The sequence below is a fragment of the Bacillus rossius genome, chromosome 18 (genome assembly GCF_032445375.1).
Source record: "Bacillus rossius redtenbacheri isolate Brsri chromosome 18, Brsri_v3, whole genome shotgun sequence".
Lineage (NCBI taxonomy): Eukaryota > Metazoa > Arthropoda > Insecta > Phasmatodea > Bacillidae > Bacillus > Bacillus rossius.
In genome coordinates this window covers 11,426,188-11,438,635 of record NC_086345.1, presented here as the reverse complement: position 1 = coordinate 11,438,635, position 12,448 = coordinate 11,426,188, and the positions used below count along the sequence as shown (strand labels likewise).

Sequence of the window (12,448 nt, the reverse complement as noted above, 5' to 3'; positions counted from 1 at the left end):
ACTGACGGAAATAACCGGCTAGGGGAATGACCAAAACCCGATAGAAATTTCTAAACCCTATTCTTGAACACTCGCTAGCGGAATTATATATCGTATAAGCGTAAACGAAAAAAAAATTGAATCATTCCACCTCCTCCTTTACTCAAGGAATCGTGATTCCGATATAAATTTGGGAGTTTGTGGTATTTCGGAACATCACTTTGTTTTAAAATAGGGGCTCTTTTGTGGGTACGAAATACTTTAAATTCGTGTAGATATTGGTTAAGTTAGGTTACCTCTATTTAAATTTTGTAAAATTGTAAGTATCAGGGCCGCTGTTGCGAAGCCGATACGTGCTGATAGAAAAATTCTGAAACAGGTTGAGTTGTTCCGATCAACTATGTGCCATTCAATTTGAAAGTATGCCGACCTCCGTAGCGTAGTCGGATGCACACCGGCTTACGGTGCGAGGGGTCCTGGGTTCGAGTCCCGAGTAAGGCATGGGTGTAATATATACATACTGATATTTGATAACGAATTGAAATTGAGGTTTGCAATGGAACAAAATGACCCTTTGGCCGTTGGCGAAAAGCTGTAGGCCACATAACATAAAAAAAAATTAAAAAAAATTTTGAAAGTATGGATACACATGATTGCCGACTGGTCCAGGCAGAACCGATTTGAGCCGAAACCAACTGTCTCCCATTTAAACATGACACAAATCCAAACTTTTGGGTGACCTTAAAACATGGCGTAATCAATTGCATTTAAAAAACGTTTTCTTGAAGTATCGATGTAGTAATATATTTATAGCCACTCTCTACTCTGTTCTATCAAATATTTGGTTCTATGATCTACTTTATTTATTTTCAAAATGGCGTGATGTTGTCACTGTTTGACTGTTAGTTAATTGTGGGTTACAGTTATAAATTAAGTTTTGAGAGGTGTATACTTGTAAAATTGAGAAAATTTAACATTTTGATTAGATTGCATTAATTGTCGACCGAAGGATGACGTGAACAGCGTATGTCGTGAGGTAATTTATCCTACGCGTTTGTTTTGTTTCCTGTACTGATAAGTTTGCGGGACGAATCCAAAAGTTACTTAAATGTTTCGTGTTTCATACATTATTTTGGGTGTTGTATAGTAATTTAATTTCATGAAAGGACTGTTGCATTCTTTTTAATGTTTTCTTAAGCCGTGTCTTATTTAATGAGTTCTTTCATGATGCAATTTTCTTTTTTCAGTTTTGCGTAGTGTTGAAAATTTTTTTTGTTTTGCCTATCTCTAAAGGGTTTGTCGTAGTCGCGTCTGGCAGATCTGTTGAAGCTGATGGTGCAAATGCTAATTTTCCCGTAAGGGGGAGGAGGTTTCTTCGGCCTTTCGCGCACCATTTGCTGGTAGTGTCGTCGTGACGTCACACAGGACAGCGGTTCAGGTTCAGGCCGTGTTCGAAGAATGCACATACTACTTTACGTAAACTTCACTTGCCCTTGAGGAATCCGGACACGTTCAGTGTTTGGCCTCTTCGCGTGGTATTAGCCAGCCGAACAGATACTAGTTTACATTATATTTTTTTAACCCATAACTTTTATTGAAAGAAGGTAATTATAGGACGTCGTGACTTTTCAGAACGGAAATAAAAATAATTGGAAAATACGGTTTAGACACACTACACATGTCCCTAAATTTACCCTGTAAGGTAGTTTCTTAATTCCCTACTAGTTTGTGAAAAATTAAAAGTCTGTAGCTTACATTACTATGCCAGCATCGGACATGGCAGCTTCGGGGAATTTGAAGGAAAATAGGTTTTTCAAAAGTGTGTCGTTCTCCCACAGCACTGCCGGGATGTAGCTGACCAGTGGACGGGAGGACGGGACTGCGCAGCGCCATGTCGGCCGTGCCCGGGGAGCTGTTCGACAAGCGTCGCCTGCAGCAGGCGGGCGGCGACTGCGACTACGAGAGCAGCGACATGGTGCGCCTGGTGGACGCCGGCTGGTGCCCGGACTACGGCGCGGGCGAGGTGGTGATGGTGAGCGTGGACCGTGGTGCCTCGCCGGTCCAGCTTCAGGACGTGTGAGTCTCGTGGCCGACCTTGTGTGTAGTGACAATAGAGGAGTTTCCATTGAAAAGCGAAACTAAACAAGCCAGTGGCTAATCTTCATTGCATATTTATTTTTGACGATGCTCGAGTGTTAAGGCAACGTTTATATTCTACCATCCCGCATGTCGTATTGCCAGCAGTATCCCGAGAGGAAAGCCAGAAATTTCAAGGCTGGTTTTACCTCGCGTAGGGTTACCAGACACTGATAATAAAAAAGGAGGACATTCATCTCGCAAAAGGAGGACATTTCTCTAAAAAGGAGGACAATATTATTTTTAAAAAAGCCATGAATTAATTACAATGGATTACGATATTTTACAATGTTTTGGCATTTAATACAGTTTCAGTATAAAGAATCAAACAAACTACGCATATACAGCATATTAAAAACACGTTTTTTATGTGATAACTATTTTGAATACAATGGATTATGTGAATAACAAAGTACATCAATCCTATACAAAAAAAAATACATGTTCAAAAAGTGAATAACCCAGTATAAACACACTATATACAAAACACAACATAATATTACATATACCACACAAATAACATATCTTCTTGTGTATAGCTAATGAATGTTATAGTTTGTTGCAGGAACACCAATAAGCTTAATATTTACATAATTAGCAGACATATGCATTTAATATTTTTCAGATGAACTAATTTTGTTTAAGATTTTAGGGTTCTTAAGCAGATATGAGTAAAAGTTTTCGCAGGTTGTTTCTTTGAAGTTGTAAACTACTGTGGTGATGGATTTGACAGTTTCTGGTAGAAGTCAGTTTCTCTCCTTTGTCCACTGACTGCTTATGATGGAAAAAATTCTTTCAACCGATGCATTGTGTCCTCGTATAGAGAAAAAAAATTCACATACATATTATCAAAAGTTCTGAGAATTGGTCTGAATTAGCGCATTCACTAAAGAATGTTTTCCATATCACATCCAAACTCCCATCAAAGAAACTTTCATCTTGTTCCTTAAGGAATGCTGTCAAATGACAGTACTGATCAAAAAGTCTGACATCATCGACAGCAATACCCTTGTTCTTCAAATATGTAATGCTTGGTAACAAATCGTCGAATTCAATATTTCGTCTGTATTTCAAGTACATCCACTTGAAACACTGAAATTCTTCTAAATTTGCTGTCCATTTTTCTAAATAGTTTATGCATGCTTCATACAGAATCTGACATTCACCTAAAAATTCAGAACAGTGCTCTTCTGTACACAATCCGGCATGTTTGCAATTATTAATCAGTTCTCTCACTTTCAAAGGAACAAAGGTGTGACGGTGCCTTTCTTTGAGGCAATGAAGTGTTGCCTCCAGATGGTTAACAACTTCCAAAATACAATTCCTTTCCTTTTCAATAGCCTGTATTTTTGAATCGAAAACGAACATAATAGAGTGCAGAAACCACAAGTAAATTTCTGAAAATTCATCTTCAAAAAATTTCTTGATTATGTATGGTGGCTGTGGTTGACTAAGAAAGTAAGATTTCAAAGCTGGAAATAATTTAAGTATTCGCTCAATAGCTGGGAAAAGACTTAACCAACGAGTTTTACTGTGCGATAACAGTTGTTGATAATCTAGATCAACTGAGTCGCAGAATTCCTTGAGAGATTCTGTGCGAACTGTATACACGGAAAAATAATTGAAATTTTTCATGACTATTGATTCAATATCATATTTAACATTTAAGCAAGTCAGTACCATGCTGTAATGTATTATGCAACATATGTGCTGGGCAACCAACTCCTACGATGTCTCTACCGAGCCTGGTTTTTAGAAATGAATACACATTTCGTCCCTCTTTTCTGTTCAGCCCACCAAAGTTACGTTTGCATTGTCTCCAGAATACGCAACATATTTCGAGGCAAGGCCATATTTTTCTAAGGTCATCAAAATAAAATTTGTTATAGTATCTGCCTGTTCGTTTTCTATGGCTTGTATTTCAATTACCTTGGTTTTTGTCCCGCCTTCTTTCCAGTCAAAATATTGAATAAGAATGGGAAATATCTTCATTGATCCATGGTTGCTGGCGTTTGTAGCGACACCAAAACATGAAATACTTCCCAATGTCTCAACAACAATGTCGATTGCATGAGGAGCAATGACTTTTCGAATAATTGCTTCGTCTTTAGTTCTAGCACAATTAATATTTTTTTATTTTTTGCAGTTTTCAAGTCTCCAAAAATTTTTCTGTTCAGGCTAGACGTACAATCCATTGACTTAAAAGAATGGTGGTGCTTAATGGTGTGAAACGCCAATGCTCCTTCTGTGGCGCTTACATTACTGTTTACTTCATTTACAAAATAAGAACTTACTGTTGTAGTTGATGAAGAGATGCGAACAATTTTCCTGTATTTCTCACTACTCATGTGGCGTTCCATGTCTGTAGAACCTTTATTCGCTACAGAAACGTAACAGTCGCACAACACACACTTAGCTTCATGTTCAGTTCTTCCACAAACAAAATCTGGGAATTTAGTTTTTAAAGTGTCACTAAATTTACACTTTCTTTTAGACATTGTTTCACACTACTATAAGTTAGCGCCGCATTAATGCATAAACAATTAGAAAATGATGTGGCTTTTACAAACGCAGAAATGACTTGTGGACTTGTGGTTGTTACACCACAGAATTCATCGATTCAACACAAACTAAGCATGCGCTGTGTCCTGCGTGTACGCGTTGAGCTGACCGTTCATAGTTCATCCTCCTGCCATCTATAATTATTTACAATAAACTTGCAACACACCACACGTGCTTCTGCATGTGCTGCTACCTGTCAAGCTGTCATAGAACTACTTACTAGTGGGGTGACTGCGGACAGCGCATTAGCGCGCACCGCGCGCTTTATTCAGAGTGTAACTGCAGGAATTATCTCACTTTATAAAAAAGCCGGACATTTTGGAGCATTAAGGAAAATCCGGCCGGACGCAAAAAAATACATAAAAAGGAGGACATGTCCTCCTTTTGCCGGACGTCTGGTAACCCTAACCTCGCGCCACTAGGATGCGTTAGTGGCAAATCATGGCACACATATTTAGTAAACAACAGAGTTGGAAATCACATTAAAAGTTGAAATAATCTTGGTAAATATGTAGTGTACGGATTATGGTCAAAAAAATTTTTAAAAATCTTAAATAACTTTTATTGTATGCTCTTTTACGTCCTCTTTTCATTACAGAATGCGGAGATAAGAAATTCCAATTACTTTTGGAGATATCGCCGTTCTTATTTTGCAATACAAGACCTATGTAATCATTCGACCGTTGCAATTTTATATTTTGCCGTGTGTGCGTGAATGCCTAAATAACAGAAATATTCCATTAGGTAAGGTTATTTACATTATAAATACTTCAAAATAAACTGAAATTAAAAATAATATCAATTAATTTTACTTGTTCTATAGTTTTAAGTATTTATAATGTAACTGACCTGACCAAACAAACCGGGACAAAGGATGAACAGTAGGAACTCACGTAATTTTCTTTTTACTTATTACTTGCGCAAAAAATAAAACATTAAAATTTGAAACGTTAAAAACTCACCTAAGTTAGAGGCGGGTACAATTCCTTTGTCATAAGTAGAAAATGATGTAGTCGTTCACCTACGTCGCGAAAAAAAAAAATCATACTCGTAAACAAGCAACAATGGTAGACGCCGCATGAGTCCACAGGATGAAAATTAAAAAATTCGATGTCTCCTAAAGTATTTGGAATTTCTTATCTCCGCCGGGTTTAATGAAAATTGGAAGTTAAAGAGCACAGAATAAAAGTATTTTCGGAATTTTAATTTTTTTTTAACAAATATGGTTCAAATATGAAAATTTAAAAAATTCAATATCTCATAAAGTATTTGGAATTTCTTATCTCCGCAGGCTGTAATGAAAAGAGGTCGTAAAAGAGCATATAATGAAAGTTATTTCAGATTTTTAAAAAAAATTTTGATGATAATCCGTACACTACATATTTACCATAATCTTTTCAATTAAAGAAACATTTAGCTTATGTTTTTTTAAATATTAATATAATTGAAACATAATTCCTATATTAATAACATAATTTTTGTGACTCAGAAATTATGTTGGAGCCTCTTAAGAATCATGCCCAAGCCCTATTATGTCAACAGTGTGGTCCATAAAATTTTTGAATTTAATTTTAGGTTGTTTAATCTTACAATGTTATTCAACGTTTATTTAAATGTACTTCAAAAGTATTTACACATATTACTACTGTTAATTGAATTTTAACGATAGCTATGACTAGAATTAAATGTTTGTCAGAAAGCCCACTTATCTGATTGGAAAACAAATTATTTTAATTAACATACACTCTTATCGGGGGAAAAAAAAGTAATTTGATTAGCGCTCTGTTTTCCTGGAACAATTTAGGGTGTTACTTCGAGGGGCAGGTGTATTCATTTGGACGTCAGATTTTTGTTCGCCGGTGGGAAAAGGATTGTAAAGAAACAGTTTGTTCCCAACAGCCGTAGGCTGACGTGGAGAGCTTTCAAACAAAACATTTTACAAGTTATAAAATAGAGAAGGGAAAAATCGTGACGGCAATTCGTGACCATATTTACTTTACAGCATATATATTGCGTACTTGAACCGGGGGGGGGGGGGGGGGGGGGGGGGGCTAGCTAGCGACAGGGATGATCCGTAAAAGTGAGGGGATTTTCAGTAACAGGGAAAAAGTCAGGTAATTTCTTAGTTAGTCAGAGGATTTTATTTTTTAATGATAAGGTTGTTGAAAAATTAAGTTATAGCAGAGACTTATTTTGATTTGTACTGGTTCCACGTACACGTCCTTTTTTTCTCCTTACCAGCTCATGAGTATATCAGCAGTTCAACCACGAACATTGTATTCAGTGCTATCAACATTAGTGGGATAAAATAATTGATAGTTGCCTGTTGCAATAGTGCCTTCGAGTAGTGATTTTGAATTTAAATTTTTGCTAGTTATTGGCGACATATATCCGTGTCGGAGAAAATTTTTCCAAACTTTGAAAAGTCAGGGCATTTTGATCATGGGTTTACTAGCCACCCTGTTGAAGTAAACAGTGTAGAAAATGCGTGAAAGGTCTTTAATCCGACAAGTTTTGGAACCACAGCCGGGCCGGATTAGCGATTTCGTCAATTATTAGGGACAAGATTTTTGTGTTTTATTTTTAGTTAAATTTAATTTTAAAACTGGAGATTTTGGTGCTGTTGTTTTTATTTTTAACGTTGTCTTTATTCAGGAAAATAGTGCATTATTCAACAAATATTAATCTAAAATTTTTTGGTACTTTTTTCTCCAAAATAGTCTCATTTTACTGACACAGTCATGATTTACTTTCATAACAAAACCATTTGTAATTAGTCTAGAACAGAACTACTCAGAAAAATATACCTATAGGCTAATTTTTGAGTGTTTGAAAAATGTGCTGTCATTAATGTACAAACATTACTTAATAAAAGACATGCAAGATCAAACAACTTAATATTAATTTTTTTTCCAATCCAATTAGTTCACATATTTTGGTATAAAATTCATGCTAAACAAATCACAGCCAATGAATTTACCATGATAAAATATGAAATCGTTGCAATTTGATTTACGTACTGTCAAATTAATGATTGTTTTCATGTTTTTGCATTTTGATGTTAATATGGGATATTATTTTGGTTTTATCGCAATTCACCGTATAATCTTGTCCCTATGTCAATGTAATTTTTAACGGGGATACCAAGGTTGGAAAATGTGAAATGTAACCAGTTGTAAATCAGGAAACGCTGTACTGAAATACAAACGGACAGTAAAGATAAACACTGTGCAGTCATGCGACCTGGGGGACCAAGTTCTACGGCCAAATTCCACCCGAACAGATTCTGTGTCTGTGCCGAACCACAGAATTTTCTTAGGTACTCTTAGGAATGTTATGCCCTCTTGACACCAACATTCCTAATGTCACATTTGTGGTTGTACATGCAGAATATTGTTAGTAGGAATAAGTCTTTAAGGTGCCTGGCCTCATGCAGTGTGAGCTGGGGCAGTTGCACGCACTTGTTCCGGTCTTGTGTGTCCGTGCTTGTACGTGCTGTTGTCGGAGCTGGGCTCGTGGATGTCTGGAGGTAAACTATAGTTTGTTTGTGCAGGAACGGTGCGCTCGTGCCTGTGGACACGCCCGACGCCAAGAGGAGCGAAGACTGTCTCGGTGAGTGAAGAAGTTCTGATGGTTCCTTTCGATGAAACACTCACTGGCACTGGCAATGTGACTACACCACGCTGACAATCTTGTAAGTGGATTGCCATTTAAAATTCTAGCTCCACCCTTTGCGCTGCAGCTTACCCATGTGTTTTGCCTTTTCCACTTTTTGAATGCTCCGTCAGAGATGTCACCTGTGCCTGAACGTCTTCAACGTGAATCGTAGAACTGTCAGTATAGTGCAGGACTGTGTATGAATCGTAACTATTTTTTGCGAGAAAAATTTTTTAAATTTCTTTTGGTGGCCAGCTTAATGTCTCCGGGGGAGGGGCTTTTCTTTTTTATCACGCACCCATTTTGCACGTTGTCTTAGTAAAAAAAATAATATTTAAACACTGTCATATTTTAGCTGTAATCTCTTTTTGATTTATTCATGCGCCTTGTACATTGCCATGTTCGTGTATGTGTTCGTGCGTTAGCACCTGGTAAAATAAATTTAATGAATTTAAATGACTTGTTGACTTGGAAAATTACTTTTCATATATCACTGCTAATCACACAGCCTTAAATTTTGATTACACCTGATACTTACTTTCGCCCACTCCCGGCATTTGGTCGGAGACGTATCTTTTTTTTTTTTTTTTTTTTTACGGAGAAACAGCCTAGTTGGGGAGCTGGGACGGGGGTAGCTAACTGTGTGGTACAGTAGCAAAAAATTTTTACTTTCATATTATCTATTATTAGAGACCGAAAAAAATTGCGGGTTCAATGACCTCCAGGATAGACTCCAATATCCTCTACACACTCGGACAAATGTCAACTGTTCATTGGCTGTTGACTTGTGAGTCGTCTCGACTGGGTGGCCTGTGATTCGACACTTCCATGAGTGAGGGTCTCTAATTAGCCCCCAGTCCTCCAGATTAACAGTGAACCAATGACAGAAGCAGCACTAAGGTATAATTATTTGAATTTTAGCATAACACGAAATGAACCTATGAATTTTTCAGGTCTCTATCTATTATTCCTCCTAACGGGATGAGAGCAGGGAACGTACAACTTGATACTTGCACGCTAACGGACTGACTCCACAGCTTGGCGTGTTCCGCACCTCCCTCGGACCGAGCTACTCCGTGGCGACTCCCAGCTTCTTGCTCGCAAACCGAGCCGTGCCTAACTGCGCCTGCCCCTCGCGAAACTCCCGAGGCGAGCTCTTCCAGGGCCGTTCAGTGCGCTCGGCCTGATACCCCAGTCAATGTCCAGGGCCCGTGAGCAGTCCCTTGTTGCCTCTGTATGACCCACAGACGGCAGAGGCGTGCCGCTGTGCAAGACCAGACACTGGAACGCCAGGCATGTGTGCACAGCGCCCCACGCATGCCGCTGTTCCCTTGTTACTGGTGGTGCCACATAGCTCGGAGTCTGAACGTGGCTTCCCTAAAAGTTGAAATTTGATGGCACAGAAAAATTTATGACTGGGACAATATGGACGGTCTCCGGGTAGAAGGTAACAAGTCACATTTTGGTGATTTTTAGTCAACAAGTCACTTAAACTCAAGTATACTTAGAATATGTAATGCATTTTTAATCATTGGCAACTATGTTGGAAAATATGTTGGTAAATAAAAGAATAATGCAAGAAAAATTTAAGTATTTAAATTCAATTTTTATCCAAGAGTTTTTTGTTTCTCCTGCAAAAAGTGTATTCTTGACTTGTTACCTTTTACCCGGAGACCGTCCATAAAATCGTGGGGGAGTGAAAAAAAATATTTATTTACTATGTAGCCCCACCACTGATGTATCCCATTTTACCTTATACTGTACATCATGTTTGTCTTGAAAATAATAACCTTGAATTGCCAGTAATAATCACTTCTTTAGCATTTAGTCCTACATAACTATTTTCGAGGAATGGTGTACTAGATCACTTCTTGTGCACATGAAGTCCCTTCTCACTTCTCCAGTCGCGCAGTGCGCTGTCCTGCCGTCTGCCTGCCTAGTGGCACGGTACGCAAACGTATTACTTGGCAACACACTGCCTCGTCACTCATGCTTCTTGTTACGTTATAATTTTGTTCCATTACTATAATCACCGTAATATCGCAGGTGTTGCTTTACTGGTCCTATTGTGTAACAACGGTTTTTTTTTTATTAAAACCATATTTGAAGTCATTTCTTATGATGAACATTTGATTCATTTATAGATTGTGAAATATATAGTGAAATATGTCCCACAAAAATGGTAGATATTTAAAATTATTTTATTATGACCTCTTGTTCTGTTGTTACCAATCAACGTGCGTGATCTCAAGTCTGTCCATGCATTAAACTGTGCCTCTATTGTTTGCAGATGACTATCTGCTTCACGAGGATATCATGCAGTCAAACAATGCCGTCTGCACCAGAACTAACAAAGCCTACCACTGCTCTAAGTGCAAGCAGTCGTTTGACATGAAACGCTGCTTCCTGAAGCACTTGCAGCTCCACTTCAGGAGCAAGGATTTCGAGTGTGCGGAGTGCGGCGAACGCTTCTACCAGCGCCACTGCCTCGAGCTGCATCGCGTCACGCACCTGGACGTCAGGAAGAACAGGACCGTCCCGTCGAGCAAGCAACTCCTGTTCGAGTGCAAGCTGTGCCGCACTCGTTTCTCGTCCGTCTGCCGGTTGAAGAACCACATAAAACTGTTGCACAGGCACGCAAACGCAACCGCGAACACACGGCAGAAGCCTCCGTCCGTGCAGGCCGCCACGATGCGGCCGGAAGCCGCCTACCACATATGTTATCACTGCCAGAGTACTTTCGGCGACAAGAGATCTTTTTCCGAGCATATCAGGGAGCATTCTTTGAACTTTGAGTGCGTGGCGTGTCCCGAGAGCTTCGATTCCAAAGAAGAGCTCAAGACGCACAGCTGGACCCACTTCAGTTTCTACTCGTGCAGCGCGTGCCACTCGGTGTTCAAGAGCCCGGGGGAGCTGGCTCGGCACGGGCCGTGCCGGACGTCGAGCGCAGAGGAGACGCGGCTGTCATGCGACGTGTGCGGCGCGGTGTTCGCGAAGCAGCAGCTGCTGCAGCGACACCTGCAGAGGCGGCACGCCAAGCAGTTCCGCTGCGGGCACTGCGGCGCGGGCCACCACTCGCAGTCGGCGCTGCGCGCCCACGAGCAGTCCCACGGCCTGGACCGGCGCGTGTACCGGTGCAGCGACTGCCCCGCCTCGTCCCGCTCGCTGGCCGAGTTGCGCGCCCACCAGCTGACCCACGCCGCGGACGCCGGCCGCTGCAGCCTGTGCAAGGAGGCCTTCGCCTCGGAGCAGCAGCGGCGCCAGCACAAGCACCTGTTCCTGGGCAACGTCAAGTGCGACCTGTGCCAGATCCAGTGCAGCGGCTCGCACGGCCTCAACATGCACCGGCGCCTCGCGCACCCCGGGGCTCGGGCCTGCAGCCCCCGCGCGCCCGCCGGCGGCGAGCACGTCGTGGTGTGCGTCGGCGACGTCGTGGAGTGACTGTCGCCGTGCTTCACTCCTGTGTGACGCACCCCTGGCACCTGGTGCACCCTGAGGCCGGAGTCACGCTCCCACGAGCAGCGAGCACATCATGGTGTGTGTGTGACGTGTCACAGTGCTCTGCTCCAGTGTGACATGCACCATCGTCCCGCGCTCCCACGAGGAGCCATGCTTGACGTCGTTGAGTGACTTCGGGCACCGCACCTCACTCCCGTCAGATATCTTGCAGTTACACTTTCATAATGGTTCTGAATAAAACAAGTCTGTTTTATTATGTACACGTGTTGATTTATTGCTGGAACTCTGCTCATATTTATTGATATTAAAGAGTGATTAAAAATGCAAATTGTTGTTTAGACATGGAATATAGTTGTGACTGATCTGTGGAAAGTATTGTAGCATTATTTGCTTTTAGCAGAAGCAAATACAAACCCACACTTAGCACTAGCTCTAATATTTTCTGTGTTGTAAATAAGTTACTTTTTTTCGGTAGAGCATTGAGTCACATGTTATTGGTATGCTTTGACCTTGAGCTAATTTTTTTTAAACTCTACATGAACTGGTTTGGGCTGGGCAGCGTAGCGATGGCCGAGTCTGGTGCTCATAGATGGTGTTGCGGTGAGGTGCGTACCTGGGTGAACTCTGCTGGTTGCTCATGGCAGTTGATCCTTGC

The 12,448-nt window shown here is 40.7% G+C and overlaps 1 protein-coding gene across 5 annotated transcripts; it reads left to right on the top strand.

Annotated features, from left to right (window-relative positions):
* The first annotated feature begins 822 nt into the window (after positions 1–822).
* Positions 823–12,053, top strand: LOC134541141 (zinc finger protein 84-like). 5 transcript variants are annotated; one of them, XM_063384346.1, is made up of 4 exons: positions 823–1,015; positions 1,818–2,055; positions 8,231–8,289; positions 10,625–12,053. In XM_063384346.1, the coding sequence occupies exons 2-4, from the start codon at positions 1,871–1,873 to the stop codon at positions 11,773–11,775; spliced, it is 1,395 nt and encodes a 464-aa protein (XP_063240416.1). In that variant the 5' UTR covers positions 823–1,015; positions 1,818–1,870; the 3' UTR covers positions 11,776–12,053. The 5 variants fall into 5 exon arrangements, with proteins under 5 accessions (XP_063240416.1, XP_063240417.1, XP_063240418.1 ...); XM_063384347.1 differs by lacking the exon at positions 823–1,015 and adding an exon at positions 1,054–1,583; XM_063384348.1 differs by lacking the exon at positions 823–1,015 and adding an exon at positions 1,084–1,115.
* Positions 12,054–12,448: the final 395 nt, after the last annotated feature.